Raw genomic sequence first — 12313 nt, 5'->3', positions numbered from 1 at the left:
AATCAACTATTTTTTCTCTCATGATTTCTATTCTTTGTGTCTATCTCTCTCCTAAAATGACTAAAATGACATAACTTATGTCTAGGGGTGAAAGTGGGCTGGGCTAGGCCAAGCTTTGCCCTGAAAAGCCCAAGCCTACGTCAAAAAATTTCAATTTGGCCTGGCCCAAGCCTAGTATGAGTCTAACTATTAGCCTGGTTTGACTCGTTTATAAAAAAACAAATGGCCTGACTTGGCCTGTTAGCCTGTTAATTTTTAACTTCTAAGCAGAACCATGAATCAACTTTAAAAAGTACTCAAATTATGTTGCTACACCAGAAATCATAATTTCAACGTCCAAGCAGAATCATGAATCATAACAAAACTAATACAATATGCATTTAAGTCATTTTCAAAAGCAAAATGCTCAAACTAAATAACATATATTTCATTAGATCCAACAAACAAATTCATACTATGTAAATTAAAATAACTACATGAATCTCACAAACAAACACATCATGATATTTGTAGTAAGTATAACCTCTCCCAAAAATCTTTTAATATATTCATATACACAATCTAACATGTTGAGATGTTGGTTCCTCCTATATAAGAAATAAAGTAAGATTTCTATTAAATATAATCGAATATAATTAAGTTATAAATAACTGCAATTGATTAAATTTATATCTTTTTTTTTCTTCAAGGCATATTTACTCTATTTTATTTTATTTAAAATAAATATTACAATATAGGCCGGCCTGTAAGCTTATAGGGCCGGCCTTTTGAAAGTAGGCCTACGACCTTTTTATTAAACAGACTTTTTTAAGGACTGAGTCCGGCCTATTATACAAAATATACTAGGTCAGGTCTAGCCTGATGTAGGCCGAGCCGTAGGCCCCTGTAGGCCGGCCCGACCCAGTTTCATCCCTACTTATGTCATTTAAAATGACAAACATCAAACCTTTTATTTTATCATAACCCATTAGTTTGAGCTTTTAAATCTAATAAAGGAAGATCAATTATGTTTATAAACTAATAAAAAAAACCAAAATGTGAGAATAATAATAAAAGACACAAACGGCCCACTCACTCAAAAGTTTGGGTTGGGCTAATAAGGAAATTAGAAAACTAAAAAAAAAAAAAAGGAAGAAAAGCAAAAAGAAGAAAAAAACCTAATCCCTAAACAGTAAGAAAGTGGAAACGTGGAGCAGAACATGTTTGCTTCATCTTTGGATGGATGGTGATCAACACAAACCTGCAGTGCGGCGACCAGACTGCAGCGGTTCAGTTCAAGCTCGCGCTATTGCTGGCAGATCTGGCGGCGCAAGGTTGGTTGGAGCTGCAATGGACGCGACGCGGTGGTTGGGTTAGGGACACATTAAAGATGGTGATATGAATGATTGTGGAGGAAGAAGAAAGTAATTTTGTTATTAATATTTTAATTTTTTTGATTTATGGTGATTTTAATTCTGGACAAAAATTATTCCATGACTTAGTGTATGGATAACTAAAGCATAAATAAGATTTTTCAATTAGTCAATGTCTTTGGAAGAGAATTGTAAAGATACACAGTCATGAAATTTAAATATTCAACTTGTAGCATCAAAACACATAAATATATTTCCATAAATTTGAGCTTGAAATTTTACATTTTTATTGTGATGGAGATGATTCAGAGCACCAAAGATTCTTCTGTGTTTTGACCTGCTCCAATTCTTCGTGTCAGTTTGGATCCTCTTATTTTTTAGCTAGAAACTACTTATAAGCATAAGCTAGGCCAAACAGGTTTTGGAAAAAGCTCTTATAACGAAAAACTCTTTTTTTTATAATGAAGAAAAAAGCTCCTCCTAGGAGTTTTTTTTTAACCTCTTATCTGTTTTTCTTGAATTGTGTGCTTTTTTTTAAAATGAAGAGCGATAAAGATAGAGAGAGAAATAATTTTCTTGAAATATGTGCTTTAACTAATTTTTAAGCTAAAATTTTTATGTAATTTTCAAACAGTTTTTAGCTTCTTTTTTTAAGCTTTTTTTTTTTAACTTTAACTTATAAGTAGCTTCTAGCTTAAAAATAAGAGGATCCAAACAGGCTCTTAGTTTCTATTTGCAGCTTGAAGGGTTTTGTCTTAGAAACTGGTAGCCTGATCTCTCACCTAGCAAAAGATCTTTGACCCCAGGACCTGTCGCTGCAGAGTTTCATTTCTGCATCTTCCTGTTGGTTTATCTGGTATTTGGTCTTGCAAATAATTAGAGAAACCATTGATCACCGTAAGTAACTTCTTATATAATGTCTCACACTATCCCAAGTAGGTTCTTTCTCCCTCCTTGTTTTTTGGGTACTTTTTTCTTTATTGTTTTTAAAAGGCCTTCTTTATACAAAGTTACAACACAGAATACACGAGTACTAATTGCTACACCATAAAAAGTAAGTTATGCGACAACCAGCTAAGCCATAAATTCATGCCTATTTCTGCCCATGATACAAATAACGAGAATGTCAGGGATTTTGTCAACATCATAACTGACCAAATCTTGATCTAGAACTACCTAAAACCATTACAAGTACAGTAGATTATGTTCAATCACATCATACTATTACAAAATTGTGAAAAGCTAAGCCTTGCATTCTATAAGAAGCAATGACAAGCTTGCATATGTTGATTTGCTTTAATAGCATCATTTGTCCAGATTGCTATCTGAACAGCCAAATTAAGGAATCAGTCACCTTTAAGAGTTTATTCATTTGTAGCACTAAGTGCAGACTGCAGCAGTGTCAGAAAATTTTCATAAAAAATGGTCTTACGTCTTACGCTGCTTATGTTTAACTCTCACAAATTTTCGACCAGACTTGTCACCCCCACCAGTACTGGGCTGCCAACTAGAAAGTGCAAAAAAAGTAGAACTTGAAGTACTATTGGAGCTAACAGTAACAGGGTTGGCTTCCGAAGAGGAAGCAAGGGTACTTTGTCTAGAAGTTGTACCCGAGTTGAAAATATTTGCGCTGGTATTTGAAGAAGTAAACAATGAACTCCCTGTAGAAAAAGCTATATTCTCAGTCAACCCAAAAAATGGGGATGATGCAGATGAACCAAATCCCACTGACTGACTCTGAGTAGAAGTTGTAAAACCACTAGTAGCAGAAGGTGCCAGCATACCAAGGACAGACCCACTTGTAGTGCCAAAGACAGAATCCTGAGACTGGCTTTTTATAGTGGTCATTGCCAGGGAACTAAACCCAAGAATGCCACTCCCTGTGCTACCAACAGCAGCAGAAGAGCTTACAAAGACAGTGCTGCCTAGATTACCAATTCCTCCATCCTGCCTGGTCATGGTTTCCACTGGTTCTGTGCCAGTCGATGATAAAGGAGTGTATCCAAATTTGAAAGAGGAAGTTGTGGGAGATGAAGATGCCACCACTTGGGTGGAGGAACTGCTATTGCTGGATGCAATTAACGCCGGGGTGCTAGAGGAAGTTGCAATGGCACTAATGCTGCTGCTTGCTGCAAGGGAAGAGCTACTGAATATACTCTGACTTCTAAAATTATTTGTACCAATAGATGGAAATGGAGAGGCAAGTGTAGCGCTTGAAGCAACAGGTCCATTATTTTGATTTAAACTGTTGCTAAAAGTAAATGTATTTGCAGGTGATGTCAACAATGACGTCGATGCTGCAGATGAAACAGCTGGCTCTGATGAGGGAGCAGAAGATCCAGTAACTATATTAGTCTTAGCATCACCATTATCGGATTCAAGAACTTTTGGCATTGAATCAACAGCAACAGGAACAGTAGTTGAGCTGCAAATGAAGGGGACATTTAATATATTGTTCATTGTAACACTTCAATAAACATGATGTAAGATCCCTTATATCTCTTTACAAATTCAAATCAACAGTGCGTCGATAAGAACAGTAGAATTATGATACATCACAGAAATCACAGTCAAATTGCAAAAAGTAAACACAAAAGAAGTTCAAAATTCACTTTAAAAATGAGAACCTAAGTTAAAGATAACAATAAATCACCACTTGATAAATTAGGGGTGTCTACGACCATAAAACAGTGAATGCAAAAAGTGGTTTACAAATCAAACGACACCGGAACAGTAGCAGGGAAGAATGAAAAGTATTAAATTAAGACAACTTATTATAGCAAACATGGGGAAAAGTAGAAGTTATTGTGAAAGAAAAATATACTCCCATAACTCATTAGAGCTAAAATCTTTTTTTTCTTTTTTTTTTACTGAAAAGAAATCAACAGAACAGGCAGAACAGACACAAATCTATAATTAAACTAGAAAATATCTAGATGAGTACAACAGTTATTTTGATAGTTTTTAAAACAAGCCAAAATTACATACACTAACCTGATTGAGCTCGTCAGCTTTGAGTCAGAAGAAGAACCAAATTTGAGTCCACCAGATTCACCACCAACTGATGATGAGAAAGTAAATGAGACTTGGGGAACATTGTCAACATTTTCGTTGATGCCAAAGTTAACTAACGGAGCATCAGCATCAGGATTCTTTGACGATGCAACTTTATCCAAACCTAATATTGGACCTGATTTAGTAGACTCCTTTGATGGAGCATCAGCAGCAGTCACCTCTGTTGACTGAACAACTTCATTCCCAAAGTTAAACAGGGGAGGATTAACAACTGATCCATTTTGCGAATTAGACTTGTCAGAACCCACAATTGTGTGTGCAGCTACTGTCACTGCACCTGTTGTTGGCTTAAAAGTAGGATCAGGGATAGATGAACTTATGGAGGTTGGTACATCAACCTTCTGACCAAGTGTAGATCCATCAGCAGACCTAACAGGAGGTGAACCATCTGTTGTAAAACTTTTGGATGGCATTACTACAGAGGAAGCTGGGGGAATCTCCTGTACATCAGTTTCAGTAGCAGAGGTAGTTTTCTCGGCCACAGCAGTGGAACCTGTTGTTTCTTTCCAAGTAGAGAAAGAAGGCTCGGCTCCATTAGGATAGGCATCATCATGTAGCTCCAGATAATCCTTTAAGAGAGAAAAGGGAGAGAGGATAGTGAACAAACATCATCTAACATTGAATCATATTTTTCATTTGAAAAATCAACTCACTTTATTCTATCAGGAATCAAAACCAAATGTATAAGAAACAACAAAAGAAAAATCTTAGCTATTGCTTCACTAATCATAGTTTGGGAGCTAATGGAAAAAAGGAACAAATCATTATAAACAACAAGATGAATAGTATCCCACTAAGATATATAAAAAAAAAATAAAAAAAACAAAAAAAAACAGAAAGCCACATATAAGAATTTCTAATATTTAAAATCAAGATAACTACAGGAAACCATCAAACAGATAATACTTAAGCAAATCATGATCCAGTGCATACTGAAGTGAAGATGATGGCTCACCTTTGGTGCCTGAAGATTGTTTTGGGTACCACTACTGCGATCAGAACCACTTCTTTGCCTGGTTCGTGGAATAATTATAGGCCAACAACACACTAGAACAAAGAGTAACTCCATCATGAATGCCATCATTGTGATCCATATAAATATGATTATTTTCCAATGCCAAATAATCCTTTTGAATAAGGGAAGTTCTGATTCAATAAATATAGATGACTCATATATTTGAGGAATGCCAGCACCAGGTAGATATTCTGCTCGCTGCTCAAGGGTTACTTTTAAGCATGAAATAGGTACATCCCCTTCAACAAAACCTCTTATCTTGACATTCAGGGTCTGGGATTCTGATATATAACCAGTAACAAGAGGAGCAATCTTGAGGAAAGTTGTTATTAGGCGGATAGGCTCACTTCTGAATTTTAAAATGCAAGGTTGGCTCGAACTTGAAATTGTTTTACCATTAGAAGATAAGAAGTCTGCCCTGATCTATAAAATGATACAAGTCAAAGAAGAAACTCAAAAGCAAGCAACGGGAAACTATGAACTGTAATTCATTATAGTTCTAATTCTTTAAGCAGGAAGATACAAGTACAAGGAAAAGACAATTTCGATAGAATGCACCTATATATGCTTAAAGAAATCATGATCAAACAGTCCACAAGTACAATTAATCCCCTTCTTTGTCCAATAAATCTAACTGTTATTTTAAAGCACCCACACCATAATGATAGGAAACATAGCAAATACACACAAAATAACAATAAAAAAAAAAAACACTTCAGCTAAAAGTTTTAGGTTTTAGCTATTACGAAAAGGCCAAAGAAATGTGTTAGTCTCCAACACAACTTTCACAGGAAAGTCCACTTGACATTTATTATGGAAGAGGATTGTGCTGATAACTACCTACCCTGTCGTTATCTATTAAAATTTAACAATTAGACCAGGGCGCCAAGAATTGGACTCTTAGCCTGTTGAATCCCTTCCAGATGAGTTCAATGTCTGAGAAACCCTTCCAATGGCTGCGCTTGAGCCACAGCAGCACAGCCATCATAGAAGCTTTTGAACTCATCTCAAATAAAACTAATTCGTGAAATTCTAAAATCATGTTTACAACACTACAAAATACTCAAATAACGCAAACAAGAAGATATTGGGAGTTGGAACTAGCACCAACTTGCCACTCAAACCTTTTGAAGTTGCCATATAGAGAAGATGTACCTATTTCTATTGGGAGTTGGAACTAGCACCAACTTGCCACTTCAAAAGTATACACTACTGACCACAAATAGCTTATTCGCCATCACAGTTCCCTACACCAACATAGAACTTTCCCATTCGCATTTGAATTAAGAGAAGATGCAGAACTAGTAAAACTTCACAATGACAGGCTAAAAAGCAAATATGCAGAGAAGTTCATGTCAAGCCAAAGCTTCTTTAGATTGAAATGAATTAGATAGATACCTGAAACACCCCAAGATTTTTGTTGTAATCTGACTCTGGCACCAGCAATGAAACAGTGACCTGCACCTTTTGTTTAGCAGGTATAACCCTTCCACCCATCCACTTACTAACTATTATGTCATTTTCAGAAGCTTGCCCGACACCAACACCAGCACATGATATTATATGAACATATGCAACAGGACTCTGCTTGGTGTAGTCAAAATTCAAAACTTGCCTCATCTGAAATGGCTTCTCCACCAAGAACATGACCAAAAACACACTAACCACAATTGAGGAAACCAAAAGAGCAAACAAAATGCAGCAAACATAGATTGACCACAAGTAACCCCATCCACACCTAAAGGCAACATCCAACAATGACTTGTGCTCCCTGAACCATCTCTGAGCTGAAGGACCAACACAACACAACACTCTACCAAACATCCCCAACAAAAAACCCTTGCCCTTTCTCAATGTTCCAAATGGGTCCATAAAAAACATGCAAGCATGAAACATTGACAGCACAGGGTACCTTATCAACACAAAGAAAATTTTAATTTGAAACAAAATTGCCCTAATCAACAACCCTACTGCATATTCAAGCCAATTCGAAGGGGAATCGCCGAGTTCCGCTGCCGAGTCAGCGGAATTGCCGGGTCCATCATCGTTTGCAGCTGTAGTTAACGTCGATTCCTCGGTCACAACACTTGGAGATGGAAAGGAACGAACTTTCCCTTCATATGAGTCGCATTTCTCCTCAGAATTCTCATTTTCCTTCAAATTTTCAATATTTTGAATACTCCGGGAGCTGGTGCTGGCACCGTTGATCAAATGGCTTTCGGAATCGGCGTCTGTCGATTCCCTAACCAGTGATCCACGGCGAATTGAACGGCGCCGGATTGTGGTTGCCGAGGTTGTAGGGTGGGGGTCAGGGCCGCAAACAATGGAAGCAGAGGCGGAAGATTCCGGCGAGTTATCGGCGTTGTCGGAGCAATGGGGAAAGGGGCAGTGATGAAGCAAATCGAAGAAAACGTCGTCGTCTGTGTCATTTGGGCCTGGCAATGACAGGTCCATTGAAGATAGTGATGTGATCAGATTGTGAACTTCAGTCTTCAGATAGTTGTTCATTTCCAAGTCCCAAAGTTGAGAATTTGCTTACCGAGGAAGAAAAGTATATTTGAATTTTGGCAGAGATGATATTTTTTATCGAGAAAAAAAAAAAATTCTGACAATATGATAATTTTATTTTTGGGGTAAATTACGAAAATATGTGTGATAGATCTAAATTTTTTCAAGGAATATTGAGTTAATTATAATGATGGAAAATAAAAATATCATATATCAGATAATATTTTCATTTGGAATTCTGTAATTAAAACTAAAATGATGAGAAAAAAGTTTTTCATGAATATTTTCAGTTTCCTCGTGCCAAAAGTTAGAAAAAAATATGCCCCATCCTATTTTTCAAGGCATAATATTGAGATATGTTATTAAATTGGAATAAGTTCGGTAGCGGGTCACAAAATCTTGATGATTTTCAAGATTTCTAAAAAAATTTCCATACCAAACTGCCTCTAAGGGTTTGGTCTTTCCACGAGATAAAATTATCTTCTGAATATATAAATTTTTTTTATAGAATTATGTGAAAAAAAGAGAAAAAAAAATATATAGATCATACACATATTTTTATGGGCTTTTTGACCACTATAACACTTATTTAATAATTAATTATCAAATTGACCTTGATTATAAATTAGGGAAAAATATTTCTGCAGTTACTACAGATAAGTTATCTGCATTTATTGCCAAAATGACGTCGTTTTGATATTGAAATCTTAAAAAATTATAAATGTAAAGACTATTATAACCCTGAAATAAATTAAAATTACAAAAACACTATGATTTCTGCCCCAAAACGACGTCGTATTGGGCTTACTGCAGATAACTTATCTGCAGCAACTGTAGAAAATCGAACCCTATAAATTATTTCAAAAATTTAAACTCTCCAGAAAATATAATACCAATATGCCCCTGTTTGACCGTTGACAATCAAGTCTATCCGGATATTTCTCTCTCTAACCGAGTATTTTTTGAAAATTTGATTCTATCCAAATAGTCAAAAGATACCATGGTATATTTCAAAAAATTGGAATGACACGGTAAATAATTCAAGCATTTGGGCCATACATTATTTGCCCATGTTCAACCATGGTAAAATGTATGCTCTTTACCTCTCTCCTTCAACTCATTCGTGAAATATCTAAAACTAAGGCTTCAAACCCCATTAAAACTTAAAAGGGCCGTACATTTTATTTTTTGGGGTACATGATTTGAAGGAGAGGTAAAGAGCATTCCAGTAATATCTCCTTTAGAATCCATTAAAACTCTTATATTACACTCTCCCATCTCAACTACTTGGTATATTTTTTCTGGAGTGACATGGAACCATGGTACCGTGTGTGATAGAGATAACTTTACATTAATACAAATGTTTCCATTTGTATGATAACTCAAAAATTAGGATTTTATAACAGTTATGTTGTAGGAAAAGTGATTGTGTTATGTTATAAAGATTCGTTTTGCGTGCTGAAGTTTTTTGTTTTTTGTTGCGGGCCTCACAAAATATTGTATGTATAAGAAAATTTTTATGATCATATTAAATAATAGATGATAAACCCAAAAATTAATCGTAAAATGCACAACTTATTGAATGAGGAAGAGTGTGACTTCATTCATGGCATCGAAAATGAAAATACTATTTTAGACATTTCAGCTTGTAATAATTATTTCCAACGGTCCACCGTGCCCATAGAAAAAGGAAAATCCACCGTGCCCATAGAAAAAGGAAAAACATGACTTCGTGGCATCGAAAATGAGGCACTGTTATTTCATTTTCAAGGCAAAGTAAATAAACAGTCTCTTTGATTTGATTGCATGTGTTTTATGCTTTCTTCAGACTTTGTCTCTCTTTGTGATAATTTTTCAGAGGTCAGATAATAACAAACGATCTTTCTAAGAAGAACATTTACTCGGCTAATACTTCGGTTATCGGGTAAATAATTTAATTATTTTTTAGATTTTTGAAATATATCACGATATTTTTTTGATTACTCGGATAAAATTTTCAAAAAATATCCGAGTAGAAAGGAAATGCCCGGATAAGCTTGATGGTCAATGGTCAAACAGGAACAAATTGATGTTATGTTTGTAAGCAAGGTTAAATTTTTGAAATAGTTTATAATTAAGGTCAATTTAATAATTAATTATTAAATAAGGACTACAGTGATAAAAAAAACCTATTTTTATGTGTATAAAAAATAATTTTATCATAGGCATTAAATCCTTCTTTTAGAACAAAACTTGCATTCCACTCCATTATTTTTAATTTGTTAAAAATTTATAAATTGTTTAAGATTTGTACGTTTGCATTGTTTTTTTCCTTCATGTGATCTTATCATTTAAAAAAGTTGAAGGAAAGAATTCATTTTCTTGACATACGACAAGCATTTCGTGGCATCCTTTCATTCAGTGCTTCTAGCTTTATTGTGTTGGACAAGTGGCTTCAATACTCAAGAGGGGGGTGAATTGAGTTTTACAAAATCTTTTCACAAAGTACCTCCTTTGATGTTTTAAAGACTATTTCTTCAATAAAGTGATTTAATAAGGAAATGTCTAATTGTAAAAACAAGTGTAATGATCAACAAAGTAAGCAAGCGAATGTATAAAGATAATCTAAGATGCAATTTTAATACTTAAATAAAGAAATTAAGGTTAGAGAAATTACAAACTAGATGTATCCTGGTTCGGTCACTACCATTGTGACCTACGTCCAGACTGAAGCCGCTCGATCAATTCTTTTCACTAACTATCAAGCTTGAGGGTGCTTGACAAACCACTACAACTTTTCAAAACTTCGGGCTCTTGATGCCTTACACTTTTTCACTCCAAATTTTCTTAGGAATTTGGTAACCTCTCAAATATAGGGTTCACTCCCCTCTCAAATCAAGAAGTAGGATTGAGGTGATTAGAAGTGGCTAAGTACTCTCAAAGTACAGATTGAACAAATTGAAGAACTAAGAGATGTATAACTTCAAAGGAAAGATGAGCTCAAGTGTATGCAATGATCAAAATGAGTAATTAATGAGTAATAAAAGGCTAGCAAGAGTAATAAAGCTTCAATAAATGCTATAGGGTCGTGTACTGTTCATCCCAACTGATGTGGGTATTTATAATGACACCTCCTATGAAAACTAGCCGTTTCTAGTCGTTTATAGCCGTTGTAATCCGTACATATCCGGATATTCATCGGGCTCATATCCGGATATTGTATATCCGGATATTCTTTGTTACATATCCGGATATCTGATATCCGGATATTCAAAGTGGAATATCCGGATATTTCATAGCAGCAGCCTTTTTGTATGAGTTCTGAGTTTCTACTCTTTCCAAATGGTTTTTATGACGTGTAATGCATGTTATTGGTTATGGAAATTATCTAGAAAAGTTTGTATCGCAGAGGTACTTCTTCCAAACCAAAATTGTACATATGAAACCATTTGTCTTGACTTTTCTTTTTAAGGATGCATGCTTTTGAAATATATGATTGATGAATGACCTTGAGCTTATGCAATGCTTTGTTTCTATACATCTTTACATATTTATCCTAAGTCCTAAATGAATATACCATTTGAGATTCTGGACTTGGATTGATGCTTGAGACTTGGTGCATACTTTCACATTTGCTTTTTGGATATTGCTTCGTCTTTGAATCATTCCTCTTTGTTATCATCAAAACCATGTTGTCGTGGAATCATCAAGTATATGTTGTATCCACATCATCACTTTGATTCATCATATTGTAGACAAATTTGTGTTCTATTATGTACTTTACACGGACATATGTTGATAGATTTATAATTTAAAAAATGCTAATTACACAAAACTCATACATTCAAATCTTTCACATTTGCTTATATGGTAAAATTAAAATAATTATATAAAAAATAAAAAGTGATGTGTATGTCTAGTAGGGGTATAATTAGGCCAGACTTTGATCTTTATGGCCAAAGCTTATACAAAAAAATATTGAGTTTATTTAACTTATTAGCCTATTAAAGATTTGATTTAAATACAAAACCTGACCTATTATTAAAAAATAAAGAGCTTACATTGCCTATCAAGTATCAAGCCTTTTAACCATATTGCAAATTAAACTAAAATAAAAAATAAAATAAAATAAAATGTCTCAATCATTAAACAATATCTCCAGCATGGGTTTAAATTATAAAAATTCTCCAACAAATCTTTTAACAAGAACACAAAGATTATAAAAATTTATGACAAAAAGATTAATTTTTTCTTGGCACGTCACAATCTAGTGAGCCTCTTATCTTCCTCCTACTTTGACACACTTTCACTTTTTGCACCTATGAAACATCATCTTCATGAAAAATAAAATTATGTTCATTGGAATAAGTGAGGTAACAAATTG

At 34.6% G+C, this 12313-nt stretch overlaps 1 protein-coding gene across 1 annotated transcript; it reads right to left on the bottom strand.

Annotated features, from left to right (window-relative positions):
- Positions 1-1399: 1399 nt before the first annotated feature.
- LOC133300826 (uncharacterized) lies at positions 1400-7896 on the bottom strand. The gene is made up of 4 exons (XM_061500413.1): positions 6841-7896; positions 5383-5865; positions 4347-4996; positions 1400-3777 (listed from the first exon to the last, which is right to left on the bottom strand). The coding sequence occupies exons 1-4, from the start codon at positions 7894-7896 to the stop codon at positions 2781-2783; spliced, it is 3186 nt and encodes a 1061-aa protein (XP_061356397.1). The 3' UTR covers positions 1400-2780.
- Between the last annotated feature and the right edge of the window lie 4417 nt (positions 7897-12313).

Source organism: Gastrolobium bilobum, unplaced genomic scaffold, assembly GCF_033153095.1.
Source record: "Gastrolobium bilobum isolate Gb01-03AN ecotype WA unplaced genomic scaffold, APGP_CSIRO_Gbil_v1 utg33563, whole genome shotgun sequence".
Lineage (NCBI taxonomy): Eukaryota > Viridiplantae > Streptophyta > Magnoliopsida > Fabales > Fabaceae > Gastrolobium > Gastrolobium bilobum.
This window is presented reverse-complemented; position numbering and strand designations above follow the sequence as displayed.